We start from the raw sequence: 18,548 nt of genomic DNA on the forward strand, positions 1-18,548 counted from the left end.
TCTTGTGGATAAGACATATTGGCTCTAAAGGTGTTAAAATTATAATGCTATTTGAAGTAGTGGTTTGGTAAATCCACATCAATTTGCAAATGTAACCAGAGTAATTTATTTCTAGCACAGTCTGTTCCAAACACAAGATGGTTCAATATACACAAGGATGTAACGAAAACACAAAATAAATCTCTCGCATTTTAACACATGAATACAATCTGTTCACAGTTTTTCGTGTCTAAATTTTGCACCGACTCAGCCCTAGATTAATTTGCAATGACGTGAATGAACATGATGAAAACTCTTCACTGCTCTAAAAATTTGATAGCTTTACTGAGATGTAACATTTAACAAACATTCTGTTGTAGTTGTAAGTCCTGCAGTGTTTAACAAATACCAGCAACAAATCTTGTGGCAAACTCATTACAAATTGTCTATGCCTATCTTGTATAAGCTCCTGATTGAGAAAAGACTCTAAGGTATTCCAATCTGTTCCCATTCAATAGGATTCAATTTCTCAGCTACATGCTCCCTCAGGTAATACCTTTTCTTTTTTTCGCTTTCAATCAATTTTGTAACATGGTGAGAAGTTTGTAATAGGGTTGGAAGTATGCCACCAAAATATCCAAATCCAGTCATGTGTATATACTACAGTACTACACTGCATTCACAGTATGTAACTGATTACACAGGACAACATGGGTATATCCTATAAGGTATAGACTGTTTCCTAAGGTAGTATGTACCTCAGAAATAGAAATCTTAAACTTTTACTGTTACTTTGTTCAAGACAATTCAAACCCGTTTTGACTTAAAATCAAGAAAATAAATCTGGGGTCACCATACAAATTTGTGAAGTGGAGGTCAAAATGTTTTTAAATCCAATATGGCCGCCAAATACTGTGTTAGCTCTACGGGAAGATAAAAGACAAGGCCCCAAATTTCTTGTAATATTCAAAAGGACCAGGAACAGGCTTCCATATGGCACAGATTCGAGAGATTTTGAGAACTACGATTTCTAAGAGAAATTGGTTCACGAGGCACACTCTACCTTTCAGCAAAATCATCGATCATTAGATTAGATTCTGAACAAACTCTTAACAAAATTTCCCATTTTTTTTAAGTAAAAGAATCAATTATTAGGAAACCTCTTTGATGACATAACAATGAAATCACATCATTATATACTGTAATAGTCCATTATAGTCATCAGGAAGTGTTCTCCCTAGCTGGAATTTCTTTTCCAAGAGTGCTCAGAACTAGTAAGATTCTCCTTAGTTGCCTGCTAGAAACAGGAAGGCAGAATCTTTGGTAGTGGTTGTTTTCCCATTTTTGTAAGAAGGTGCTTAAGAAGAGTAAATTTTCATTATACCCAGATGGTATATATTCAAAAATTCAAACAAGAGGGCTTGACGCCCTTTTTACTTCAGTCAGGGAGAACACTGTTAGTATAAAACAGAGTCTATCATATCTTTTGTTGAACATTGATGATGGATTATTACAACAACAGATAAAAATACTGACTCATTCCTCATGAAGGGAGAGGTCAAAATTATATGACATTTATGAATGAATACAGACTTGGTCAGATAAAGTGGGATTATCTTCTCAAGTCTTTTGAATCTTAACTAAACCATCACTGTCAAATTCTCTTCTCAGATTGCACTTCACAGACCCCATACCTTTGGCACAAATAAAGCAACGTAAGTGACACACACTTCAGTTGATATTTGATATTTCACACATGGGGTGAAAGAAAAAGCTCCAAGTAGAACTTTGTCATAATTACCTTGGGCTGGAATGCACCATAGGACCCTGAAGTGAACGGTGGCCCGCCTGGCGTGACTGCCCCTGGAGTGGACACAGGTCCCGTCATTGGTGAAATTCCCGGATATGGCAGCCCCAACTGAAAATAAATATCACTTCAATTAGTTTCCTGTGGAGAGGTTATTTTTCTGTGGACCACGTAGGCTATATGAATGCCATAATATATCGGTATCGTGTTTCAATTCGTCCACATCGTAAGTTTCAAAACTCTCATACGATTATGGTCTTTTGAACTTGACACGAGGAGACCCCACATTAACTGGGGGTACTTACATTTAGTGGGTAAAATGGATTATCCGTTTTGGGATATTTATCAAACTGTAAGAAAAAAATTGCAGAGAGAAAGAAAGAGAGAGAGAGAAAGAGACAGTTTAGGATCTCTGTCAAAGGAAGTACGCTGAACAAAAAGTTGTGAAAGTTTGACACAAAGTATAGAGGGACTTTTTACTGGCATAAAGAAAGCAGGAGCTTGTGTTTTGGTATCGGGGATAAACATACCAGCTGCAAGGAAGCTTACGAGCAACAAAATAGGTTGTGAAAGCTATTCAGCAGAATTAGCATTTACATGTGAAAACACTGACTTGTAAAGGTATATGCTACCCTGTCACTGTCATGAGTACGAAGAATGAATGTGAAACATCTTCTGCTTTGTACAGAGGTATGACCCCCACTTAATAAATTAGCTCTGGGTTCAAAACACCATGTGAATTTACGAAAAACAGCAGCTTGAAACCCTGTGGACAGTACAAAATGTACTTTACACATTGTTCAACACTTTGAACCTCATCAATCTTGGCATATTTGAGAATGGGTAAAACAGTGGGTTAGGAGTACACCTTTGTGTTGCCACTGATGTGAACTGCGCATGGAAATAGGTCGACTATATATTGAATGAATTAAAGACAGTCTGTAATTATGGACTTACAGAAAAGATCTTTGATGGCAAATGTTTAACCTAGAGACAAAAAGCGTACAACAAACAGTGACAGAGCACTAATTTTGCAAATACAAAGTCATACATACATACGTGGCACAATCAAAATACTACATTTAACACACAGTAAGAAATTGAAATGCTGGTAACAACAACCTACATGTACATCAACAATTTATATTATTCAGGTTCTGGGTCTGAATAACAGTTAGAAATATTTAACAGCTTGGTTTGTGTCTTTAATGCAGGACCATCTGATTCTTGACCTAGGAATACCTGCATAAGGACTTGAGAATACCTGTTTTTTTTTACTCTGAAACAACTGGGTAGACAGGAACACTAGGTTTTACATAAAGGAATACCTTGGTTTGAACTAAGGACCATGTGGATGTTCAAGCACTTGCATTGAATGTAAAGAACACAGAGTTAGGAATGTGTAACACCTGGGTTACGATTTGGGAATGAGTGATTTGCCATTAAGGATCACCTACAGAAATTGGACACATCAGTGACTAGCTAGGTATGGACATGTGAGCACCTAATATATGACGGGGGCTGGTTGTGGCTTGGGACTGAGGAAAACTTTGGTTTGGTTGTAGGAACACCTGGGATTGTCACCTGAGAATAATTGAGTTTGGGACATGTATCAGCACATAGTGCTTTGAAGTCTAACTCACATAAAGCAGGCAAAGCCATATATTATCATTTCTATCCCTGTGTATACCATGAAAATGTATCATTCCCTCATATCTCAACAATATTTGTAGTTTAAGCATTAGTCAACCTGATAACTTTCCACAATCATCACATTAGAGTCAACTGAAGGTTAGATCAACCATATGACTGATCCATGTGGAAGCTACCAGCATTTTCTAGCACTAAAAATACATATTTCACAACACAGAAATAGCAGCAATTACTTGGCTAGGGAATCTACGAATATTACTTTTGGAAACAATAAAACTAAATGTTTTGTTATATTCCCTGGACGTATGTTGAAAGGAGGAGGAAGCTAAAAATAAAATATTATATCTTTTTAATTAGGAGCCAGCAAATGGGGAAAGCAGTTTTGTTGGCCCAACTCTAGCTGTTTTACATGGCAATTGATATATGCTAAGTAGTACGACAGAGCTGCCATATGTGTACTTCTGTCTGAACTACTCAGGGTGTCAAACAACAGGGTAGTATTCAACTTTGTTACAATATGAAATTCATACATTTGAGTACCATCCTCTCTCCCTATTCCATTCTCTTTCCCCTTCATTCTCTATCCTATTCCCGTATCTCATGTCGTCTCCTACCTCACTCCTTCCTTCCCTACCCCACACCCATCTCCATTCATTCCCTACCTCTCTTCATTCCATTCCCCTATGCCCATATCCTCCCTTTCCTAGTCCATCCCTCACTAGAATTTCATACATAATTACATTCATCATTTCCTTTTTTTTTTAATATAAACAAAATTCAACCTTGCGTTTGCACAAAACTAAATGAATATGACTATACTATAAGCATGTTAGAAAGTGTAGTTACTGATTTGTACATACCATATGTGGTGCTGGCGTTGGTACCAATGACGGTGGGGCAGGCATAAAGGAATGGGTGTGTTGATGCTGATGCTGATGCATGTGTTGATGTGAGTGGATCTCCGTCCTCATATAGGGAGGGGGAGGAATGTTAGCACTTCTGTCTTGAGATGCCAGGAACCTTGTGTTTAACTCTTGCCTTAGAAGATCCTGTTGAGCTGCTTGTAAGCAAGAAGAACAACACCAAAATAAGGGCATGGTGACAAACAAATGACACCTACAATCAGTCACATCATTTCCATCATACTAATTATCTCACAGGCATTTATTGTCACTGTTCATTTCTATAGAGCTCAGTTGGACAGCATTACTTTCACTGTCAGTTATTGTCATTGACCATGACCATTCCAATGGCATTTACTTTTGCTAATCACTTTGATGGAATAGATTTTGGCTGTACATTTTCAATTAAATTCATTTTTGCCGACCATTTAGTTGGCATTTATCATCAACCACCATTCAAAATAGACTTGGAGTATTATTAGTATTGTATGCCCACTTCAAGGTAACTACAGTACTATCCATGTGACCAATGGTTCTAGGTCAATCTCTAGTGTTTACTTGCAAACATAACTTGGTACATGTATTTTTATTTCTAGCGGCCTAACTTAATGGCAACATATGTCAATGCTGTAACTTTGTGGTAATTAATCCTGTTCTTCACTACTTTGTAGTTTTTTTGTGTACAAATCCCCCCTTCCCCCCCACAGAAAGAGGATTAACACTACAACAGTTTACAGCATTTCCAAAATTTGCTTTAAACATGGTGAATTATATACCACTGTTTTCTTACATAGTCTGGGAGTACAATGTTTTACAGGCAGACATTATTTCCCATTGTCTCCTTAGTGCAACAAGACCAAATTAATATTTCGTAAAATTATTCACACATGTATTCCCTTAGTATGACTAAAACAAAACAACTGGGAAAGTTCTTACAATGATGTACCAGTATATCTACACATATGGTGGCATGTATAGAATACAAACGGTACAAAACAATACTTTGGAAAGATGACTCCCAACGGAGGTAGTATGTACACTAAAACCATTACACCATGTGGAACATTACACAATTGTTTTACAGCAGTACCTTTGTGACATTAATATCATATAAAAATAATTTCAAAAAATGAAACCGCAAATGTCAAAACAAATGAAACGGTGTCGTGTCACACTACCAATGACACTGTTGTCATACTGTGTATGATTACTCAATGATATTTTGATGTCAACATATTTACACATCATTTTAGTTCTCCTGTATATTTAGACACCATTTAGTTCTCGTGTATAGTTGCTAATTTACAGAAAGCTTTCCAAAAAGGTCATTCCTGAATGAAAGAATAATCCGCTAATTCAATACCAGGTCAGTGTCTCGACACTTTCAATGGGTATCAAGCCAACATTTTAACGAATACAGTCCCCAAAAATGCAACTATTTAAAAAAATAGAGTGACAGATTTCTTTCTTGAATATTCATAATACCATAGTCCAACTCTAAGAGATAAAAAATCTGTAATAACCGCTAAAATGGCAGATTCATAGACACTCTATGAATCTATGAGTGTGTTACATGGTCAAAGTCATCTAGCATAATGAGTGTCATCTTAATGCGACCCCTTTTTATATACAGAGTATATATAGGCCTTTAAACCTTTCATGACTAGAGACGAGTTTTAAATAATATGGGGACCCAATTTATATGAATATTTTCATAATTACAATAATATTACTTTGTTAGGAAGTAACATTTCTTTAATTCCAGTCTAAAATGAAGTTGATATATGCCAAAAACTTACATAAAACAAGAATTTTGTCCAAACAATTTTGGCGGGAATGTTTTCAGTATTGAAGGGGTTAAACCATTTGCAGAGAACAAAATAGTAAATGTTCATAACTTACCTTGATAACTAAGACTGGACTCGTTGGCAAACTGTGTATTTGGGGTTGCTGGTAGTGGTAATGCTGTCGACGTTAAAGGAGGCGGTGGAGGTAAGGGTTGTGCGAACATATTATGCGAATTGGAAGAATGAGGAGGTTGGGGTGCCAACGCAGGAGAATGAGAGTAACGTGGAGGGTGAGAATTAGATATAGAAGAGGGTAGAGAATAAGAAACAGAGGGGTTAGAATGCCTCTGTGGGGGTGTACTGTAGGAGGGTGTGACAGTACAAGTAGTGGTGGTCGGCACTGTATTCCCTGTTGTACTGCTAATGCTACTCTTGCTTGTCACAATACTTGTTGTCGTGGTACCACTGCAAGACAAAAATAGCAACAAAATTGATAATAAGCAGGGGGTTCAATATTAGGCATCCTCTATACAAAATATCCTTCCAAATGAAAGTACTTTGGAGAATAAATACAGGCAGGTTGTAAATTTATCTTTGTAGCACAATAGTCATATTACTGGAGACTTACAAAAGAATATATATTTCAGTTTTGTAATACGAGTCCTCACGGTAAATTTTGTGATATAAGGACTGCTTTGATCGAACCTTTACATTTTATGCAGGTATCTCTTGTTTTTAGCTGAAAGTGAAACCAACAGTTAATAATACTGGTACTGGTTGTGTTATACTTATAAAAAAATAGTTGTTCTTTTTAAAAAGCAAGTATTTGGTGCTGGTACCCAAGGAATATATAATGAGCTCAACACTGCCAATTTATGCAGGAATTAAAACATGCAAATCATCCACAAGACACTCAAAAATCGGCCTTCATTTCACGGACGTATTTTGTGGATGCTAACCTAACAGACATCCTATCAATGTCATCGCTACTTGACACAAATTGTCATGAATATTTGAAAGGGGAGAATTTCAAAGGAATAGCTAGGTATAGAATTTCAACAAGGTACCAAATTACTGTTTTCATATGCAAACTGTGATGTTTTTACGAGACTGCAATTGAAAAAGAGAACCAATTAAAGGAACAGGCTAGATTATCTATCACCAAGCAATAATACTAATGTACAAAATTTCCAGTACGAGTGCTTGCTCATGACAGTACAGCAGAAAACACTACAAGCATGAGTGTAAATCCCCGAGTACCCACAGTGGAACTCACATGGCGTGGGGTTCTGTTATTATTACATGTTTATCTGAAACAGCAAATTTCCATAACACTCATAAAGCATGATTTCATTTGTAGTGAACGATCGCATCCTCATTTGCAATAATGTTTTCGGTATTGCATTGCAGTGAAAATACCACTAGTATACACGTGCAACAGTGCAAATAATCTCTGGTCCATACTAATAATTATTTTTTCTCTCGGGATTGGAGTTAATTTCATATTTAATATAACCTATAAAGATAAGTTTAAGTGTTCTTAATAACATTATATTCAAATGTTGGTGTAAAAGTAACATTAACTATATTTTCAGTTGTTCACAAACATTCACGACTGACTCGCTAACTTCAGTGTCCCAAATGATTTAATATGATCCTTATTAAAATTCATCATAAATGTTTATGAGTAATTAAACACTATCATTTTTCATATTTTGATACTGATATCAGCTGGTACAATAAAACACAGGGTTCAGTGTCCTAATCTGTACAAATGATCACATACAGACAAATGGAACATGGATGGATGGATGGATGGACAAATACTGATACAATTAGTCATTCAATGTAAATATAGGATGAACAGACAGACAGACGGACAAACAAAAGTCAATCAGTTAATCTGATGATTAGACAGACGGAGACAGAGTGTAAAACAGACACATTATTGGACAAACTGATGAAGTCAGTCAGACAGACAGACAGACAGAGTCCTTACCTGGACCAGTTCGGAGGTCTTGACAAGGCTATAGACCCGCCAAGCCTCTCCTTTTCCGGTGGCTCTGAATTCGTTGAATTCAACGTTGGTCTAGAGTTCTCTGTGATTGGCGGTTCATCTCGATTGTTGGTATCACTTACTTGTAGAGGAGGAGGCTTGATATTAAAACCCGGTTCTCCTGTTAAAAGAAACAAGAAATGTCTTTGAACATAAAGTAGAGATTTCAAATACAAATGAAGGGAGCTTGTGTGTTGTTGAGTCGGTTGCTCAAACACTCTTTGTTTCTTCTGAAACATCCAAAATATGTAATCAAAAACAGACGAAGTATTCAATTATTTGATATCTATCATGAATTACTTAGATTAGATTGATCAATTTGAGTCTCTGGCATTTTGGCATTTCTGTACAAGAATAATGTCTCCCTGATGGATTAGACAACTCAATGTAATTCACTAATATTTTCTTTGTTCACTCATGGGTATACATATACATGACACACCAGGGATGAGTGGCAAATACATGATTATGAGTGACATCCTTATAACAGTATCATAAGAAATATTAGTGTGTGTTTCCAATGCAAGTTCACATTTCTACAAAATTTGGCCTGTTGCAGATGATACAAACTCATGCCCCTTGCCCCATCTGTGTGTGTGTATGTGGTGTGTGCATGTATCGTAAGTATGTATGTATGTATATATGTATAAATGTATGTCGTGACGTAAATGTGTGTATGTGTGAGTTTGTACTCACATGTATTATTTGAAATTGATTTTTCTTTCCAGAATATCAAAGTGATTACATTTATTGATATAAGTTGTAGTGTATCCACATCAGTACATTTCATCAGTCAAACAGAGTCAATCAACACCACAGTATGGTACACAGATAGATATAATATGACACAAAACGAGAACATTGAGTCATCTCTGTATATTGACACCTAACTGAAGTCAGCTTGGTTGACAGAGGGCCCATAAAAGCAACATTTCATTGATGCTGTGTTTGTCAGATAGCTGTAGAACTGATACCCTCTCCTGTGTTATGTTACATGCTAGTAATTACAAGGACTGCACATCTATTAACACTACAACCCTACTTGACCAAAAAATTATTGGCTCGCACATGCACAAATGTTTCTAATGTTGCTCTGCGATGACCCCCATCAAAATTTATTTCCAGAACATCCTCGCATAGTTAAAACGAGGGAATGCGTCAATATATGTCTGTATAGCAACTGATTAGAGTAACGGAGTAACATCTGACCCCTTCTGTTGCCTGTATTTATAACAAGGGCCATAGAATCATGCACTTTGTAGATAGTCTATAGTGCAGGGACCACAGAAGGAGATACAACCTAAGTGGTTTCATGTGCAGCTTTTAGTTTATAAGTGATAAGCTAAGGAGCAAACATCGTGTTTGTTCAAGTAGCATACATCCCTTGATTACAGGCGAAGACATTACACAAGCACTGCAAACACATTTTAAAAATCTGTCCACTAATGGAGAAACTATTTGTTACAATATGTAATCACCGCTACTCATTCGCTGACTAAAGCTTTCCACTTCTAATCTTATTTCAAGTATGCATTGGGGTATAGAATAAAACCAAGCTCATCAATTCTTTAAATACAGTAGCCACAATTTGTATTTCATCTCAGTGTCATATTTTCTCATTACTGACATTTCCTCCATTACATCACATGCATGATTCCATTTTACTCTGCTTCTCATTTTCTGTGAATTCATTTTTAGAGAATTTACAGATGTTGTAAACTGCAAGTCTTGTATGTTTGTTAAGATTTTCCATGCAATGAATTAATTTGCACAAATTTTAGTTTTTTTTCACTTTGCAAAAATAATTATGTCTATATCTAAGTGATATTGCAATGAACATTTGTGTACATACAAGGGTTGTGCGATTGGTGTATAAGTTACAACTTTATGGAATAAACTTTCCTAATTACACTACAAGTAACTAACTGCATGTCAGCTGCAGAACTATTATTTTATTGATGTGATGTATATTTCCCCTGACACCCCCCAACCCCCATCATGTCTTTATTTCCTAAGTATTCCCATACAAATATCCATGTATACGTTATGCAAAAGGTGCCATTGATATAATTATTCAGAGTTGGGGCTCAGATTCAGATTTACATCACAGGTCACAAGATTGCTCTCTACCAATGAGATTATCAGATTTGAATACAGCCACAACATAATAATTTATTGTATCACACAACACTATTGCATTACTAGGTTAAAATATCATATTAAAAGTACATGGTATAGTAAATACAACAAACTATTTCCAACCAAACTGACTTGGCATTCCTACCACAGTGTGCCAATAACATTAATCTTAAACTGGGCTAAAGGCCATCAAGTTGCCGGGAGGGCAATTTGGGGGCTGTGCAAGGGTTAATTTAAACATAAGTAGAGTCACCTCATATTGAGGTGATCAGCACCCTGGCTTTCCTAAACATCTGCAATTAATTGCAAATGTGGTCCTCTAAATTGGCAGTGTTGACTTGAGTGACCCCATGGTTAGCTTTAAACACTTTAGTACTACCTATTTCTCCCTTTGCATAAATTTGGTTAATATAAATATTAACAAGTTTCATTCCCTTTAGATAGCAAAATAGTACCACATATTCTCAGATATTAGTCAAATTCTAACTCGTGCACTCTGAAGATTCATAGGAAGGGACCTTCAGAGTTCTTGGGATTGTTTGTTTGTGTGTGTGTGTGTTATGGGCTTATGACCTCTCTCTATAAATACACTGCTAGAAATAACCAATACATTTCATTGTTTTGTGTTAGTTCTGAACTCACAGTGTAAATAATTTACCTTGTACATTTCAACTAAGTCACTCAGCCTTCTTCTGTTATTGTGTATGATTCAATATTAATATATTTCATGTTTATGAATTATTATGCATAAAAGCTTAGAATTACAGATAGTGTACAAACACAATCATAGCAGTGAGGACTCTGGGGGCCATGCAAACTCACTATCAAAACACACCATAATAATAATCTTTTTGAGCTCATTTCCCCTATAGTCTTTCCAATTTCTAAAAAGTTAAATTAAATATTATGTTTAACGTTTGCGAATTTGTTAAATAATATTGGATTTACAATTTTTCTTCTTCAAGTTTATCTTGATTTTATAACCTTTGGTGTAAGGGGAAAACTAGTTTGCCTTTGGACCATGCATACAGTACATATCATTCTCATAATATTTATATTAGGGCAAAAGTAAAACAACACACAGTTGAGTTATTTTCTCAAATGTTTTGATGTGTGAAAATCTATGTACAACAACATCTTCAGACACACATCCAGTTTTTTTTTTTAAACCATAGTTTTACATATTGGCCCATTATTTTGAAAGTGAACTACTCGACACAACAAAATCTATGTAGTTATCCTATATTTCAGCAAAATAATACTCTTATCATGTGAGAATCTCTGTACAACAAAATATACACAATTAACAAGGATCTTTTTCAACATGGTGTCACCTCCAAATTTTTTTGATATATTAGAATCTCTGTATACATCAAAATTGACCAATATTACGTATCCCCATTTTTTTCACAAATGATTTCACCTCCAAATAATATTTTGATATATTAGAATCTCTGTATACATCAAAATTGACCAATATTACATACCCCCATTTTTTTTCACACATGGTTTCACCTCCAAAATAATGGTTCAACATGTCCAAATCTCAGTACAGTTTAAGCAGATTTCCCTTTTGTTAAAACCAGGGATCCACAACCCCTGGGGAAAACGTACATGTAATCTTCATAGATGTTCCATGTCACTCTGACTGTGTTTTCCAACGAAATGGAGAGAGCAAAAGTGACAGACAGCATTCATGAAAGATGAGGCAATCAGATTTGACACTGTTCATGCTTATTGAACAGAATCATCTGTGTAAGTAATGTCAGTGAGAATAGGTCTCAAATGCACCATGATTTATACAATTTCAACTTACGTCTATTTAATGAAGGCGATGCCCTGAATAAATCCGATCCAGCATCTGACGCCTGCAATAAAGCAAAAAAAACATACCGAGAAATAGTATTAATATTTGTGGTAATTCGACCAGTGTCTCAGTCTCACTCAATAAGTATTGGACAATGAAATAAGATGAAATGATCCATGAATTGATCAATGTAAAACAGAATGACATTGATGAAATTTACACAGCATCATCTTGCCTTGTCCCTTGATAGTCCATTTACCTGAAACATGATGCATCATGGGATTACGTCTGGGCCCCTGCTGCTATTTCTCATTTTCGTGACCATTTTGTGATAAAGAGGCTATTTCGTGATGACTGTTTTCTATTCTTTATACAAAACTACTGGTTTATACTGACAGAAATCATCCCATGAACAATAATAGGTCTTACATTTCACATAAAAACATCTGAAAAATTTTAACTTATTTAGGGTGTTCTAAATATACAATAGGGGAATTTATAAACAGGCGCTTCATTTTTCACATTTTTAGTCTTAGATATGAACAACATTTCATGTCAATTTCATAAAGCGACAGGACTGTTACCACAGCGCTATGGTTTACATGTAGGTACACATACGGCATTGAAAAACCTTTCACCTTTAGTAATTAACTTAAAATATAAAACAACAATTACTTTTCTTTTTTAGACCACATAGTGTGAATGCTTGTATACACACTGACATCTGGGTCAAAGGTGAAAGGTCATGGCAGGTCACCAAAACCACACACAACATGATGAAAGCTATACTGGCAAAGCATTTTAATGTATCATTATCATTACACATCAACGGTATTTAGCCAACGACAAAATAGTAGAGAGTCGATTAATCACCCGTAAGTAGTGTAAAGAGGACCTTTCAGTAAGCCATCCCACTTCCCTTCACTAGTCAAGCAGAAACTTAGTCTTTCCCCTAATTTCAAAACACCACTCAATCACAGAATACTCCTCCAAAACTACCCACTACATGTACATTTAGAAATCTCTCCACAACGAAAAATGTGAGCCATAAAAAACGGTCAAGTATTTAGTTAAATTGCACTGAAAACTAGCATTGTGTTGTTTAAAGTGAAATTTTGAGTTGCTTCTATGTCTGTGTTGTATCAGTGGCAAGGACAATTTATGGGCAATTAGTACTTGCATAGTATCAATGTACACAGACTCGGCTGATATTAATGTACCTCAATCACTCCATAAAACTGCAACAGCTCTTTTACACACTTGATAACTTTTAGAGCCTGAACTGAACTTTCCACGTCTACTTCTCAACTACAACTCTTCTGTTGAACTACTACATCAAGTATGAAAACTATTCTTTTAAAAAACCCACTGTAATGATTCTACTGAGGTACATTAGAGATTCAAGCCACCATATTTTTTTTTACTTTTAGTGTGGGCAATTAGAAATATTGACATATTTTTCCACAGTACCATCACTCATAATCTAAAATTAAACATTTTTTTTTATATTTGTCACTCGATCAATTACATGTACAACATGTAAGACCACAAGTCTTTATTTGCTATTAGAATATTGTATTATTCTATAGCCACTTTTGCTTTAAACTTACAACAAACTGTATCATTAGACTCCCTTCAAAATGCATTCAGCTGCTCTCTGCAGTTATTTATTAAATTCAATGCATTCCGTTTTATCACAAACGAATATCATACAACGCTAGCTATCGTTTAATTTTGTTGAAATCTCTGAAACCCTACAATATCTTCTATAGAATAAGTACTTTTTTATCTGGCATGTTCAGATATATTGTATGCCTATAAATATTACTCTTACATAAAAGCCATGAACTGTTTTCATAACAAATGCTACTACTAATCCAGGTGGAGTATAAGCACCACATGTTGTTTTTTTTCAATACCATACATTTGTATATCATGCAACAACAAAAAACGAAAACAGAATCCAATATGCATGTCTGGTATTAAAAATACAATTTATTTGATGACAAACACGATATGTCGCCAGATCACTTAAGTTCTAACACACCCAAAGTTACGACCACCATATTAATTTTGGCTGATTTGCATGACTACAGACTTGAAGAGAATGGCTTTAGTAAATCATATATTATATGTGCTGAGAAACACAGTTATATATGTGATTCCTTATCTACTGGCTATGTAGGTTTTCGTAGCATGGGACCCCAAGGTGTGTGTGTGTAAATCACATAACTGCTGCACATTAACTACATGAAATGTTACTATCCCAAATATAGCATAAACCTAGAATTTTCATGTCATGAAAACCATTTCAATTGTGCTTCTTAACAGTACTGCAATCACTCATCTACACTGTAGGGCTCAAATTTAATAGCAGCAATCTCAGGCATTGCAGAGAATAGAATCTCATATCCATGGGAATCAATACAAAATTGTAGCTGCAACAGTTCACTTGGCTATTAAAAAATAAAATCTGACTATCAAGCTACATGTAAATTCAATAACTGACATTAACCTATATACATGTATGTGTACACACGACAAAGTAAATTTTGCCCTCACTGGTTAACGAAAGTGAAATACACATAGCTGTTGTCATTAATGATTCTACATTGCATCTATTCACCAGCAGTTTACTTTTTTTATAGCCATCGGCCGTTGCTGAACTATAATTTAGCCGACAGAAGATAATTTGTTTCTGCTATTAAGGAGTTTGATAGATCGCATCGTTTAATTTTTGTTGAAAGCTCTGAAGCCCTAAAAGACAAACCATACCTTCCAAAAAATGATTACATTTTCTGATAATATGTTCTGATAATACAGTATGGCTATAAATATTACTCTAATGTACAAGCCATGAGCTGCTTTCATGACATACATTATTTCATACGTGGTACACAACAGGGAAATATATGCTAGATTTTTCATTTCTGTATTAGATACCACATTTGTGAATGGAATTAAACTCAAAATAGTTTTTCAATATCCTCTTAATAAATCTCCCGAACCTATTAAGGTGCTACATAACTATACTTATTTCTGTACTTAATAGAGATTGGACTATCTAGGAGAAAAAGGTAATTGATTCAATATGGTAATATATTGGAATGAAAATGGTGCTACTGCGAAGACTCTCCTGGTTATAGATTCTGCTTTAATATACAGATATATCTTCAACAACACTGACACGAAAAATAACATTGAAAATTATGTCAACATTTGAACAGTGATGGACGACGACATGAAGTCCAGATCTATATGGATTCCATTCTTTCTTGGTGGCGCCAGTCATTTCAGTATGTCAAATCGCTGGTGTATATCGTCAAGGTGAAAATATTACAATACCATACAAGTCAAAAATATATTTCACATAAAGAAGTTGTGCATGGCTGCAGGTTTAGTTAGGTCGAAATTGATCATTTGTTAGCGACATACCCTCATTGGCTTAGAGGACACAGTGTACCGACATTACTCCAAATGAAGTCAAATGATTTAAGACGACACATTGTGTCGCTGAAAAGATGAATCAATTCTACGCAGCAAGACTGACTTTGATATACGAAACGATGAAGATCAAACAGAGCTGACATCTGAAAATAAAATGATCCGGACTGTTACACAACGGAGAATAGACCATAATCTGATCTACGGCAAACGAAACGCAAAATAACGAGGCATGACGGCAATACTATCACTAATAAATTGAACTTTTCACTCACTCCCTTAAGAGGAAAGAACTGAGAGGAATGGTGATGCATTGCCTTATTTACAAGATGAAAACACATCCCCTGTATCTATTATCCCCAGAGCCACTGATCAACATTAATGCATTATTTATAATCACGTTATTCCACAGAGATATACCTTGTTATCTATTCCGTAAAGAGGATTGATGATCCCGCTACTTTTATATTTCCACAGTGATGTAGGATGTCGGACGAGTCAATACAATGAAGAACAGATCAAAGTAAATTGACAGATGACTCCCACACTACTACAACTAATTATCTGACAATTTGCCCAATACACTCAACCACTAATGTACAGGTGCCCGCTATACAATTCATCAACAAGTTCAGTTCTCCAGGGCCCAGCTACAACTATCTAGCTAATAAGCACTATTAATGAACTACTTTATCTCAATTCCTATCTTAAATTTGCTAACTTCTATCTTGTACAATCAGGGATAAATCATCCAATACTGACGGTCTCCACTGAACGTTGGTCGTCTTCTTTTATCTGTGTCTACATACATGAATAATAATCTCCGCTGCCCGATTGCAAAGTCTTCGCCTATTTAGCATCACATCCGTTGCATAGAATAAATAAATGAAAGTTTCAACTTTCGGGCTATTTCCTTGAAATTATGCTGTGTAGCCATACCAATCAGTTTTGATGTTTCTCTACACACATACACAACAACCTTTCCAGTCAAGGAGATCTAAGCAATGTTTCTCGAATCTGACAACTGTCAACGCAATGCCTTTCCAGTGTAATGGGGGTCAGAGAAATATAGCCCCATTACAAACAACTTTTGGACTACATATAATATGTACAATTCCTAGTTGCATCAAGGAAATCATATGAATCACACAGGTAAATCAAAATACGGTGAAGGATGAACTTATGCAAAAGTTATCAAACTATGTAACGAATGTGGAACAGTGTCTAATTATTGCTATTTCAACAATTTTCAGTGAATATATTATAGGAAAAAACTAATGCACCTTTTACAGCTAGTGCAGTTTTAAAATGGTATACTACTGATAATAAATTGGTCAAAACAAAACATGGTTGAATTATGTCAGATTATTCAAATATAGATATTTATCACACGTCATATATACCTACCTACAAGATAAAACTGAACAGAGATGTGGGTTATGTATGATCTGTAAGTATATGACAGGACATCTTTATCTTCACGAAGCAAAAGTAAGTTTTTGATGACTTTCCATCATTTACATTTATGTCAAATTGTGACCCATTCAGATTTTACCAATGCTATGTTGCCCCTGACAACCTATCAATGTGAGGTGGTCGGAGTGTGGATGCGGGTGTATGTATCTATGTAAATAAGAAATGGGGATGCAGTTGTTTATAGACTATCATTGCATCATCACCACAAAAGGTAGCATGGTATACAGTAGGATATAAAATTTGGCGTTTTCAAACATCGTTGTATATTCTTTACTACTAATAACATCAATATCTTAAATTGCACTTATGTAAATATGTAAATTACACTTCATTTACATAATGTCTGTATTTAAATACTCTGACTAAACTGCATTTCATTTTGCCCAGTCAACTACAGGCGTCTCTTCATCATTTCAATGATTGGTGTGATTTTCATATTATGACTTCAAATTGCACACTATGTCAGTTATCACTGGAATATGGCAACATTTGTGTGACCTCCATGACTGAAAATAGTCTAAACACAGCATTGTAATAAAGTCATCCAAGTTATGAAAATATTTCCCCATAAAAATTATACAATAAATTTTAAGATAAATTCCACTCTATTCTTATAGCAACACTTAAAAAGACCTCAATACAAAGGGTGAATTCCAGAAATCTAAACAAGATGTCGCATATTGCCAAAAGAAGAATAATTTTCTTCCATCAAGATAATTAGATCCTCTCTGTGGCAATTGTCGTGGTACGTGCCGAATACAAAGACGGTAGATGCAAAAACAAGCTTACTTTAACAGTTCATGACCCCAGGCCTGCTCAAATAAATCATTTATACTGTATTTGTCAGCCAAACTGTTTCTAAATTAATACAATTTATTTCCACCTCATTATGCCTTCCATTGGGAATTGCAATTGATATTCTATTCTGCTTTTCTTTCACGACTAGGGGGGACGTACGGAATTGGGGTCACCAATGCCCCACGGTACTGGAGCCACAAAACAATACGAATTACAACGGTAATACGGCTTGATCTATAAAAATTAATTGTTTTATCAGCACCTAGTCTACTTCACTTTGCTTCAAACCAATTTGCTGTCATGCATATTACGTGTAAGAGCTAATGCAATTAAAGCATCAGACATTTTTTTTTTACCTCAATCTAAAATTGAAAGCTCCATGTTTGTGTACATAATTTATGAAATACTTACAAGTGGTGACTCAGTGATGTTCTATTCAAAACTGAAATTTTTAATTTGATCAATTCAGGATATGACATTTAGACGCATGCTGAGCGCAGAGATTGCTGTTAACTAAATCTGAAATGGCTTGTCACTTATTGGCACTAACAGCTCGATGGGTGACACTATTTTTATTTGCTTATGATTCTCATGAATTCATCGACGCTGTTTTTTAGTGTTGCAACCAAAACAGCAAATTCATACAAAATACACCTATGTTCAAACTATTCTGTGGACTTGGAATGCTTGTGCGCTGATT

The 18,548-nt window shown here is 35.4% G+C and overlaps 1 protein-coding gene across 6 annotated transcripts in view; it reads right to left on the reverse strand.

The window, feature by feature from the left end:
* LOC144448923 (autism susceptibility gene 2 protein homolog) overlaps nucleotides 1-18,548 on the reverse strand; it is a 145,390-nt gene that overhangs the window by 11,834 nt on the left and 115,008 nt on the right. For 4 of the 6 annotated variants that reach the window (XM_078139292.1, XM_078139296.1, XM_078139294.1 and 1 more), the window contains exons 6-10: nucleotides 12,140-12,191; nucleotides 8,128-8,305; nucleotides 6,244-6,593; nucleotides 4,300-4,499; nucleotides 1,781-1,897 (exon numbers count right to left, since the gene is read on the reverse strand). In XM_078139292.1, the coding sequence (XP_077995418.1) occupies nucleotides 1,781-1,897; nucleotides 4,300-4,499; nucleotides 6,244-6,593; nucleotides 8,128-8,305; nucleotides 12,140-12,191 (897 nt within the window). The remainder of the gene's footprint in view (nucleotides 1-1,780; nucleotides 1,898-4,299; nucleotides 4,500-6,243; nucleotides 6,594-8,127; nucleotides 8,306-12,139; nucleotides 12,192-18,548) is intronic. The other 2 variants (XM_078139293.1, XM_078139295.1) reach the window with 1 other exon arrangement.

This window comes from Glandiceps talaboti, chromosome 18 (assembly GCF_964340395.1).
Source record: "Glandiceps talaboti chromosome 18, keGlaTala1.1, whole genome shotgun sequence".
In the NCBI taxonomy this organism is placed as follows: Eukaryota; Metazoa; Hemichordata; class Enteropneusta; family Spengelidae; genus Glandiceps; species Glandiceps talaboti.